This window comes from Glandiceps talaboti, chromosome 19, assembly GCF_964340395.1.
Source record: "Glandiceps talaboti chromosome 19, keGlaTala1.1, whole genome shotgun sequence".
NCBI lineage: Eukaryota > Metazoa > Hemichordata > Enteropneusta > Spengelidae > Glandiceps > Glandiceps talaboti.
The window spans coordinates 18489881-18503175 of record NC_135567.1 but is presented as its reverse complement, the minus strand read 5'-3'; the positions used below and the strand labels follow the sequence as shown (position 1 = coordinate 18503175).

Here is a 13295-nt window from a genome sequence, read left to right as displayed (position 1 = left end):
TATCTTTCATGCGTTTCCAATATTCTGTCAGTAACACTAGATTTTTTTCAACTAGACAAATACGACAAAACAAGACAATTTTTCATTATTTCGTTATTTTTTTCTGGCTTCATGCTAAACAACTTAGTGTTGATGTATACCTGTACAAAGCAAACCAAATCAAAAGAAGTTTTGGCGGGAAGTACAGACGCAGACTACAAGAAAATTTAACAAAATAAAAGTGTTTTGGCTGCCTACCCTTTATCTCCACAATCTGGGTCAGATGTAGTCAACTCAATTATTCCAAGGCGCGATTTGTACATTTCTGGCCCCACGCGACAAAAAAAGTTTCGCTCCACTTGAAGTCCCAACCTGACGACTAAACCCCGTCAGACGACAACAAAATTACAATAAAGTCGTAAACTTCATTCAGTGCCGACTTTTTTTTCAAAATCGTATGGTACCCTAGTGTGAAATTCTTCTTTCTTAGTGTTAATACCTCTTTGACTAGGGAACGACCATAAAACAGTATATCTTGCGTTTAAACTGTCTCATATCCCGCCTAAGGTCGTACTTCGAATTCCAAAGTATTTAACTCGATCACTCTATAAGTATTGGGACCATAAAAAAGGGCACACTTTTTTGCTTCAAGGTCAAAATTTTAACCTAACACATACAATTCAAAGGAACTTCGACACAGATAAGTTGGAGTAGAATTGAGATATTGAGGTCAGAAAAATTATCGTCAGTTCAGTAAATTTATAAGCGTAAAAATGTTAGTGTGATCAGGGGAGTAATATGATTTGTACTCTTAAAATGGAACGTGTACTCGTTGGCCATCTGTACGTAAACATATATAAGCGGCCATTATTAGTATAGTTACTACGTCGGGTCAGTACTATAAAATGATACAACAATCTATTCTATTGGCTGTTTACAATTGAGAAGTATCTAAAAAGGAATTCGATTGGTCGGCATGACTTCAAAGGAAAGCCGCTATCACATGACAAAAGTTCAGGGCGGCTTTACGAGCACTGTGAAATCGTAAAAACTTTTCAGGCGAGTACCATAAAAGCGACCGAAACGGCCCTAAATCATCCGCCAATGACTTCCTACTTCGTTAATTCTTTGATTTCTAAATACCAGCCTGGTGATTCGTGGTATCCTAGTGGGTTCGAACCAGCACAGCCAAGCAAACAGAAAAACAACAACGGATTCTTCAGCGTGAAGCGACCGAGCCATGGACAACATGGTTCTTACGGTGCAGTACAACTGCCCTATCAACCTAACGCCGTGGCAGCATCATACCCACAACATGGTTTCGGCCAGAGTTTTAATTATTCTATGGGCTTCGGTGATATGAGTAACTACAATGGGATTTATTCCTCTACTGGTAATACTTGGGACGCTAGAAATTACGACATGCTGGCCGACCATTTCCATTCGGCGTTGACGACTGCAGTTTCGAACAACCATTTTAGGAAAGTATGTCTCGCGCCCTCCCGTGACGAGCTCCCCAGAGAAGGACTGAGTAGCGAAACTCCACCAAATGACATTAAAATGCCTGTATATAGTTGGATGAAAGTCCCAGGTAAGGGTACACATATATCTAAAATAATCTATTTTGAGACTAACATCCCAAATTCGTCAAAACTACACCCAAGTTTGTATGAGGCCAACTTACTAGTGTGTTCTCGTTCAACACTTTCTCAAGCTCAAAATTTGTAAATAACCAAAATATTTTTAAGATAAAATCGCGATTGCTCTAAAATTAATTATTCATGATAATTTGGGTCGATTTTCGGTGATATAGGTAATAACTACTTTTGTGTAAAAACGGATTTATTCGTATACAAAAAGTCAAAAAAAATTATAAACAAAGGACGTGTCGCCCTAAACAAAATCAGTTGTAGCAGACATATGTAGGTTTTTTTTTTCGCAAATAATCTGATACTTGAAATTAATTTGTTTAAAATTTTAGTTTTGTGGCTATGTTTTTGGCGACAACCGCAACTAACATTTTTTATACGCTTGACTGATATAAAATTATTAGAGTAAATTATTGTTCATCGGGTGAGACCCAGGATATGATAAATACAACCGAGGTAGTAAAATTAATGGAAATCGAACACTTTGACGACAAGATAAGATAGAAAATGAAATGGAGGTGATAGTCATAGAAAAAGTAAACAGTAATAACTCAGGTAAATTCCAACTGCCTGTTATTATTTATGTCTAGACATCGTTGATTTTATGAGAGGATAGTAAATTAAATGCAGCTTATGATGAACGCGGGAAACACCTTAACTGGCAGACGATAATTTTTATCTTCCAAATTTTATCGTCTGCGACCAAAATTTTGTGACATGTTTATGTCTGGTATTGTTTTATATATAAAGTAAGTTTTTTTTTGAAGATGTGTTTGTCTTTTTTATTATTTAGGAGTAACTATTTTGTAAAATATTAATTCTATAAAGACAACATTTCGCTTGTTGTGATAGTTATATGTTTTACGTTTAGAGTCTCAGTAGGGAAATTAGATAGTCGTTAAATGCAACCCGTGCCTTTTTACGACAAAATTTAACAACCAAGTATTAATAGTAACAAAACATTAAATCGGGATTCCCTCTCCCCTCCCACGAGAGAAGCCTACAGCAAAATCAAAGCCATACATGACATGGTGCACAGCGTGCAGCAATATTACACGAGTAGTGCGACACCATACATGGTTGTCCCGCCATTGATCAGCCAACACGACGGAGATAAGCTTACTTAACATGTTTTTCTGACGTAACCTATTGGTATGAAATCCGTCCAGATCACTCTGACGACACACACGAGCTTTTTATCCTTATAACCAGAATTGGAAATCTTCGTTTTGTTCTATTTTTTTGAAAATAAATGTTATTCTTGTTTTTCAAGTTTGTTTGCGTAAATGTCAGCTCTACATGTTATAATAAAGAATATTCATTTATTTCCTGAAAAAGAACAAAATAAAAATTATATATATGAAGTAAAAAAGCTAAATTGAAAAGGAGGATTAAAAAATGGCGATTAGGTGGACTACCCACTAATCTAGTCCGACTCCTGTAAACATATATTTTAACTTTAAGAAAAAATCTGGGCTAAGTTTTGAAACTGGTCTAAGACAGTCGGCTACAACACATATATACACAAGCACATACATGTACATATGCACTTTAGCCCAAGAAATGAAACAAACTGTCGTCTGCTGATATTGATGACGTAACCGCGACTGATAATTTGTGGATTTAAGATATATAAGAAATTTTATTTTCAAAAAATCAGTCAATATAAACGAAATAGCTTCCAAATTTGAAGAGACCATATGGATACAAGAAATCATTTTATAACTGAAATGATTGATAAACAAACGTTTGTTAGTAGTTCAGCAGGTCACCCCTAAACCACCAAAAGGAAAATCATAAATTCCATTGCTTCTATGAACTTTTGACAAAACAAACATCATGTAAGACCTGCCTTACTAAACGCTTCACACAAATGAAATTAGTGATTTTCTTCGAAGAAACAAACTAAAAATGGATAGGATATTACATACTTTTTAGGAAATTTAGAGGCCATTTTAGATTTTAAAAAATATAGATTGTATTCTTCCTATAAGTGTGTACTACATATTTGACTGTTTCCGCCACAAGAAATAAAAGACACATCCAAAACAAACTAAAAATGGACAGCATATTCGTATTTACATAATTTTTAGGAAATTTAGAGATCACTTTAGATAAAAAAAATATAGATTTTGTTCTTCTTATAAGTGTATAATACACATTTGATTGTTTCCGCCACAATGTCGAACACAAATCCGAGTATAGATCGTGATATTTATGAACTTTTAAAGAATGTTGCTAAAGTATAGTCAGAAATGCACATGATTTTTAAATTGAATGTCATTTGGGATCTTCTATAACATTTTTTTGTGGATTATTCTACCATTTTGTAAATGAAAAGTCAAAAACATTGTAACCAAAATTAAATATGGATATAGAAGGTATTCACTATAAATTATGTAAACAAAATAAAAATTATAACCTGTTAAATTGTCTGCCAAAATAAAATGTAATGCCAATATTTATTATTATGATCACATTAAACAGTTCATAGTTCTAGTTTTCAGAAACGCTGAAAGAACATAAGTTTGACCACAATTTTTCGTCTGCTGTCAATTATTACTATCTCAAGTATTGATTTTGGATTCTGACGATTCAACAAACAGATATCTATGGTAACATATTGCCAGGAAATGAAAACAAAATTTGTCACCCGCCATAAATTGTTGGCACTTATGACATTCATTTTGGAACCAATTTAGGGACATTTTATTTACCATCAAATACATATGCAACATTTATTTTCAGTATCACCTCAAACAAAGTTGTCGTCTACCATACATTTTTGACACTCATGACATATATTTTGGAACCAATTTAGATACATTTTATTTACAATCAAACACATATGCAACATTTATTTTCAGTAACACCTCAAACAAAAGTTGTCGTCTGCCATAAATCTTTGCCACCTGTGACATTCATTTTGGAATCAATTTATGGACATTTTAGTTACCATGAAGTACATATGCAACATTTTTTCCCCAGTAATACGCTTTGGAGGAAACACCTTAAACAACATTTGTCGTCCGCCGTAATTTTTGAAGCCTACGACATTCATTTTAGAGCCAATTTAGGGGGAACTTATTCATCATTAAATATAACAACATTTTTTCAGTAACACATTTTCTGAACGAATCACTCCGGACAAACTCATCCGACATACCGTCGTATCACAATGACATTCATTTTGAGAAAATTTCATTCCATTATTTAATACCGTCAGTAACACACATTCTCAGAAGAACTTGACCACAAGATTTGTTGTTCCTGATAACTTTTTACCATCTGTGACGCTCATTTTTGGAATCTATTTATGTAGATTTGATGAACATTTTATTGTCTACAACATATTATTTCAGTACTATATATTTACAAGTCAAACACCCCTAACAAAATTGTCGACCACCAAAACTATTTGCTGCTTACGACGTTTATTTTGGAGTCAGGTCCTTCACGCTGTCTTGATGAACTTGATTAGTTTGCTTTTACAGTAAAAATACCCGGAGGACATTTTTTTTGTAGTCTGTGATGTTTTTTTTTTCAAACAGCTTGTAAAAGTCCTACGAATCATAGACACTGGACGGCCTGTATGTGTATGTATTCATGTATATCACAGCATACTTGTTGTTCAACGGCGCACAACTGCAAAGAAAAACGTCCCGAACAAATGTTGTCGCCCGTCTTCACTTTTTGCCGGATCCGCTGTTCATTTTGGATTCAATTCATTTTGGATTCACATATCCAAGACTAGAGAACTGTGTGTGGTCATTTCGGTGAAAACACCTCAGTGTTAAAATATAGGAGACAATAAAAAATGGCCTACTGAATTCGATGAACTGTCCTGCAAAGTAGCGCTGATAGTGAATTCAACTTAAAATGGAAGAATTGCCGACACTCTTGTAATGGAAATGCTAGTACCTCCTAGTCGCTATTGTCTCTGTCTGTGTCTGTTCAAAGTGGTCAGACATGCTGTTGTTACTTCTACAGTTTTATTACACATGCTTAGTTAACAACTAATGAAGAGTTACAAAACACGGCTTGTACACATAGGTATAGAAATATCAGGCGCAAAAAATATACAACGGTCAACGAATGACTGTGCAGAGATGTTCGGCACGACATCAACTTTGGCATGCCTACATTAACTTCGCAGATAGCGTAACAGTTAATACACCTTCTCTTTTAACAACATACCTTAAAAACATAACGTTATTACAATAAGCTACGTATATTTCTAAAAATTTATATGAAACAATATGTTCTGATATGTGAATTAATTCGGATACATACACGTAGGCAATATATCTAGTTAGATTACACTCTCGCGTTAAAAAGATAGACGTGTCAATATATATATATATATATATATATATATATATATATATATATATATATATATATATATATATATATATGAAATTACATAATTATATTGCTTAGTGTTCCTTTGATTAAGTTAAAGTGAACAGCAGACGAGTTGCGGCAGGGAGGTGGGTGTAGGGTAGGGTAGGGTAGGGTAGGGTAGAACTACGTTAATAGCTTGATATTCAAGTTAGCTGTATACGTTGAACGTTCATAACTTTATAAGCAGTAAAATATTTCCTTTTTTGATATGCACAATTTTTGTTAATAGTATGCAAATGTACATATGATAAAAGTTACGCTGTACAAATTTTCGACGCAACACACGCCATGACAAGTCTAAATTCGCTGAGAAATAAACAACCACCTTTTATTCAAAACACCGCAGGTCGGAACACACTTACCATGTTTGTAGTGGTTGCATTCATCCGAAATGACCTAGGAAATCTATAGAATATATGCACAACACAGGTCACGGTTAAAAGTGGTTGTATTTGTATAAAAAAACAGACATAATCGTAAACAATCGGGTATTTATTTAATAACGATCGACAGTACTTCGTGACGGTGCAGTGTTGTGGCCGTAATTTTTCACGGGACCTTGAAAACCCGAGCAACGGTAACGTCATACACAACTCTGTCGGGCGTGATTATGAAACGATCGATCGAACACACGACTTCGAACACATCCATATTATAAGAGGCTTCGATTTTGATAAATATTATCAATAATTACACTATATTCAAGTTATAATAAAAATATAACTTTTAAAATAATCATATTACAAGGATTGGTTATCTAAAATTGTTTATCTTGCAACATTTGCGATTTCTGTAAGTTGGCGTACTTTTAGTCGATCTGTACAATTCTTCATTCTTGCCGTGACCTGATCAGTTTACTAGAAATTGTTGTTTTTCTCTCATTTTTATATATTTTTCTTTACTATTTTAGACCGAAAACAGAGAAATAATCCAGATATATTAATCTTTATCAAAATTGTGTTGAAAAATCACAAAATTGTATTGCCAAAAACATTTATGTTACAAATTTTGTTCAACATTATTTCCATTATCGTATATTTTCAGGTACACAGATTGTTGGGACGGATAAACGGCGTGGACGACAAACATATACCCGTTTCCAGACACTTGAACTTGAAAAAGAATTCCATTTCAACCAGTACTTGACAAGGAAACGACGGATTGAAATTGCTCAGATGGTTGGACTAACAGAACGGCAAGTTAAAATATGGTTCCAAAATCGTCGAATGAAACAAAAGAAGGAAAGTAAAAAAGACAGCAAGAAACGATCGCGCGATGGTAGTCGTGTCACAAAACAAGAACTGGACAGCAACAACAACGAAGAAGATTCTGACGATTGTTTCGATGATGAGAACGCCGATGTCGACATTGATGATGTAGCGTCGATGAACTAGCAGTACTATTTGCAAGAAGTAGACATTTTGGTCAGAATTAGTATTTCAGCTATAACTTTGCCAAAAAAATATGAAAATTTTTCAACAAGAAAACCCGCGTACCTCGTAACAATATAGCTTTATTTGAACAATTTTTAGCAATATTTTTAGGGTGTTATTAACCCATTTAGTAATGTCGGCAAAATATGTGAGACGGACTTTATCATTAGAACGACAGAAATCTTTTTAATTCCCCACTCGTACTTAATATCGCTGTTGTAGAAGATAACGAATGTTGCTAAATGGTTGATGTAAATAATTTCCATCCACTTAATTGCAGAATTTCTGAAAAAATTGTAACCTAGGTGACGAAAGAATATTGAAGCGTAAAGTTTCGATACAAGGTATATTCACCCAGTAAGAGTTGATTCGTCTATAAGCGAGTTTAATTTTAAAATTTGACATTGTGATAATTAAGAAATATGTAGTAATTTTAGAAAAAATGAAGAATATGGTTTTGTAGTGATTCAAATTTTGCCGATAATGTAGAGTTCGTATCGAAAGTTTACCTTTTGAAAAATCGCATCTGTACAGAGAGATGCATGTATTTACTTGCTACACGGAAACGCGCCGTTCAATGCGACGTGTCACAAAGTTAGTAGCGTTTGTTTGAGAAAGCCATATTCGCAAGGTGTCTGAAAAAAAAATCAGAAAACATTTCTAAGTTTCAAAAAAGTATATCTTTATAGAGAGGAGAGTTTATTGAATATTTGCTGTTATATTCGGCAAAATACAAGTACAACATGTAACATTTGCCGCTGACAGTGACGTAAAGCACACAATGCATATGTTTTCTAAAATTATGGTGACTTTATTAAAAAAAAACATACACTTGATTTTCGATTTTTGGCCGATCGAGATAATAAGCTATTTCAGCCTCAAACCAGAATAAATGCAAATATTATAATTATAAATATTACTACTAACAACAAATTTAGACTAAAAATTATTTTCTAATATTTTGAAAACTATATAGTAACAATGAATTGAAATAATCAATTTTTTTTGTAACAGAGATGGTGCTAACTTTAAGTTTAAGATTTCCCAAATTATTATTTATTTGTTAGTTATATTTGCGGCCTTTGGACAGTGAAAATACTAGTATGCCGGGAGGGGATAGTTAGAACGGCAGGCTGACAGACGTGTATACTGCCGTCCGAGCTTCAGTTTTGAGTTTACACTTTCGAGGTTGGTTCCTGTAAATTTATCGTTCACTTGCTTATAAAGGGACACCAAAGTTTTGTTATTCGTTCATACATTTCTTTGATTTGTCACCCAAATTATGGTTTAGAAGCTTGAATTTCGACACTATGTGAAATATGTATGGTGTAAGATCCACTTGTTGAAAAAAAGTCGCAAGAAGTGCGTATACTGGTACCATACATCTTTCAAACATCGGTTGAATTTAAAGTTTCCCCATAAAGTTAAATTATTACCCATAGCTTCAATTTCATTCTGTATGTAAACAGAATGTTTGCAGATTTAAACAGACTTTTCAGATCTGAGAACCGCCCAGCTTGATCAAAACAACACCGTATACTGCCAGAGTAGCCAGACGTCCAATTTATGGGGAGGGTATATGCAATAAAAATACCTCACACCGCAAACATGGCTGATCGGAAAACATTTCGAACGGCACGACTTTTTAAGTTTGAAGTATTGCGAATAAGTAACTAGCAATCGTTCATATTTGATAACTTTGCTGTAACCTGGGTAAACTCGTACTAACTAGTGAAGTCTAGTTATCAACTATATAAACATATTTTGCTTAGAAGAGAGTTCACCGACATTTTCTTAGACGTGTTTGGTTTCCCTACGCTACCCCTCCGTATTTACAATTCTATGAATTCCTAACACATGTACACTTACTATGTACTTTCAAAACTAGTCTCCGGAGAAACGATAAAATGTGATAACTGAAACAGGTTAGCGGGGTTTTTTTTGTAGTTATTTTAACATCAAATTACCTTGTGATATTTTGAAAAGTTGTTGAGCAAAGATTTCGTTCCCCTACGTTGGTTAGAAATCGGAAGACAGGCTGAATTATTAGACCTCGGTCGCAGACGACAAGGGTCGGTTGATGTGATGAGAAAATGTGGGTTTTAGCTACGGTATAATTTGTGAAGGCGCTGTGCCGAGTACATCGTGACACGAAGTTGCTACCAATGTGACTTTTCAATTACAATTGCTAGTACAAAGTACAGAGTACCCAACTTTACAGTCGCTGACTCTCCTTCAAATATCTTATAAAAAAATTTCGCATTTGAAACAAAAATTAAACATTTCATGTATTTGATAACGCTTTGCTTTCTTTAAACAGTTATAATATAGGGCCTACATTCGCTTAGTTAAAAAAATTTACAGAAAAAACAAAATGGCGGGTATCGGTTTTTACAGAATTTGATTCCAGACGACTCGATTTCCATAAACACTAAATACATAATTTACTTGTTTTGAAGTGTGTTACATTATGTGACAAGTAATCATACATGTCTGAAATTTGTAAAATTTGATAACTCGGATTGTGACTTATTTTTGAGTAGTGAAAGGAGAATCGTGCATTTGATGAGATTGAGGCTAGCAGACACTGACTACTTTAATTCCAGTCCACGGTACAAGCTTAGTGAGTCTTCTTGTTCTTCATAAATCAAGGTTAATATTCTAAACATTACAATAAGTACACTTTAGAAGAGCTCCGAACACTATCGTATGTCCTTCTTCAACACTGATACCATTTCTGTCACCTCGTTTAGAACACGGAGTGTATAACCCTGTCGTCTGACACTAAACTCCCTCCAAATTTGTCCCAACTTTTTCTCTCTGTTCGCTAAAAAAATCGATTCTTTGTCATTGCCGATACTTCTCATCTCTATAAATAATCACCCAAAAGTAATTTTTTCATGATGATTAAAAAGCACAACATTTTCGTCAAAAAAATGCCTACGTGCTGTAAGATTGAACTTGAAGAAAGCTGGGGGTTAGGTCAAGGCAGTATAAGAAGTTATTGTTTTCAGCATTTTGTGTCGTGTCGATTCTAACATGTTGATACCATACAATTCAACAGACGCGTTTCAGATTTTCAGTAAACTTTCCGAACAAAAAGTGTCGTTCATCACAAATTTATCTCGAATTAGAACCCCATTTTAGACAACAATCGTACACATCATTATTACGAATAAATGTGTCTAAAAATAAATCGTTTTATTATGACTCTATAGTTGTGTTGACATCGAAAGTCCATGTTACGACCCCATGACTCTAGAACAGGTCCATCATGATGATTTCTTGAAGAGAGCCAAAACGAGAAGACGACATCTTTGTACAGTGGATTCAATAGTAACTTTATCGTTAAAGTTGAAGTGTGAATTTATTACCGCCATTACAGTTCCATAGTTATATCATAAAGATGGCATCACGGAAATCTACCATCAATTGTAGTTATGTACTAGTAAACCATCTAGTAAGAATAACCCAACCTCAACCACGCAGACGACATTTAAAGTTAATTCACAATTTTATTTCCCGCTAAAGTGTATGTGTACTAAAATTTTGAGAATATATATTTTTATATACGTTTACGTTCCATTTTTCCTTTTACAAAAAATATGTTATTAATTTGATTATTTACTGGTTACGATATTAAACATGAAATTTCAATACAATTTTATTTAAACCGTATCTGGACGGGTGAAGCTCAGTGTAAACAAGGTTTTTTTTTTGCATCTTAAAACTTTGATTTAACTGTGTGAAGAAGGCGAACGCCATGATAATTGTGAAGACAGTATTTTGTCTCTTTTTCTGATTTTGGTGAATTTCAATAAAAACCTTTTCCATGTTTTCACTAATGACGATAGTTTTTACTGTTTCAACCTAAAATAAATTGATTTCTAATGAAAAATTTACGGATAAAAATCAAAAATTGATGATTTGTTGTCTTGTTCGTGTGCTTGGAATTGAAGGGGTTAACTCGTAATTTGCATGTAAATCGCTGTACATCGTCCTTTTCTGACCTTTGAAAGCATTATTTTACTGCGTAATATTACAAAATTTATCACAAGACACTTGAATTTTATTGTCATATATTTTTACACAATAAATAAATTTCATACTTTGCCAATTTATACAATGTTAGTTCGTCTGTTTTGTTTGTTTGTTTGTTTGTTTGTTTGTTTGTTTGTTTGTTTGTTTGTTTGTTTGTTTGTTTGTTTGTTTGTTGTGTGAGTCAGCTGTACAATCGTGCGATGTTTTGATAATGTTGGTATTGAAGAATTACGCAACTTCGTTATAAGTCAAGCCGTACATGCACTGCTACTGTGAAGTTTGTATGTTCATGTACATGTATATGTGTGTATATATATGTGTGTGTGTATGTATGTGTGTGTATGTATGTGTGTGTGTGTGTGTGTGTGTGTGTCTATTTCTGTGTGTGTTACGTCATGTATTCACTATCCTTTGTAATAGCCTTCACCACTGTTACGCCATTCTTTCTAATTTAGTCGTTGTACATAATTGCATTTCACTGATTTTTTAACTCAAATTTCGATGGCTTTGCAGATTACATCCATGTAAATTTTCAAATCAAGCTAACAGGTTAAGATGACATTTTACATTCTGAGACAGACACACGTGGCGAAATGAAGCACGTGTATTCGTAGCACGTATTTGTACCGGCTGGGAGAAATAAGCTTTCCTATTTTAGGGTATTTTTAGGACCGATACATCAGTTGGTTGAACCGTGTCCTGTTATGAATTGTTTTACATGTGGTTTCGAATCAATCAAGCGATTCTTTGGTCCTTGTACCTGAAACGCGGACAACTTCTATCAACCATAATTCTGAAAGTTTAGTTTCTAACTTACTATATCAACAATATTTCAAATGAAGTTACCTGTATTTGACAAGTTAATGCTAAAAGTCTGAAGAAAGTGAACGAATTTTGAAGAAATCGTTCAAAAATGAAGAGTTCATTAGAAGTGAGATCAATCCATTCGCTGGTTTGTGATAAATATTCCGAGTGCAGTCTGTTTGTCCCCAACTTCATCGAATATGCAGGCTACGAATTATAGAATCTCTTTCTGGAAGACCGCCTCTAGCTAAATGTATTCGGCATTCCTTTGATCTTCTAGGATTCTCACCAAAATGGATTGTCGCACAGAATAATGAAAGCGACCGCCGGGACCGCAGGCTCTTTCACCGATGAAATATCTCTGTAAATTCTCAGTCAATTTAAGCAAATTTTACGACTATAGATTTGTCTTGATTTGACCAGGTGTGTATATGTAGTCGGCAGACGATTAGCAAGTCGGCGCAATCTTTCAAGTTCCTTTCCAACAACTGGAATTGGATTTCTAAATTATTAACCCCCTGGGACGAGGACATGCAACGTCACCTTGTATACGTAAATCTCCGAAGTCGAGAAACAGATCAACAATACGCCGCATTCCTTCCCTTAAACTAGATTTTCCTGATAAAGTGTCACATTTGTGTCGTCAGCAGATAGCCAAGATGCCAGATTGTCGTCAAAATTATTTTCCCGCCACTTCTCGTATAAATTGTAAATCATACAACCCACAGAAGGTCTGTGATATAACTCAACAGTGTCTGTTGGTGTATATATTGCAACGAAAAACAACGAAGTTCTGAAGATATACGTTCATTTTCAAAATCACAATCTCTAAAAAGAACTAGAGAAAAACAATAAATCTAGTGTAAGACAAAATCTCAAGTCGGTCATACATTATTCATGAATATAAAAAAGTATTGCGTGAAGAATATGAGTCTTTTGGCGCTGCTTTCATTGTTGTTGTTAGAAGTAACATCAAAATGTA

At 34.3% G+C, this 13295-nt stretch overlaps 1 protein-coding gene across 1 annotated transcript; it reads left to right on the top strand.

Annotated features, from left to right (window-relative positions):
* The first annotated feature begins 1083 nt into the window (after positions 1 to 1083).
* LOC144450099 (homeobox protein Hox-A7-like) lies at positions 1084 to 7429 on the top strand. Its single transcript, XM_078140667.1, has 2 exons — positions 1084 to 1570; positions 7080 to 7429. Exons 1-2 carry the CDS (start codon positions 1084 to 1086, stop codon positions 7427 to 7429), a joined length of 837 nt encoding a protein of 278 aa, XP_077996793.1.
* The last annotated feature ends 5866 nt before the right edge of the window (positions 7430 to 13295 follow it).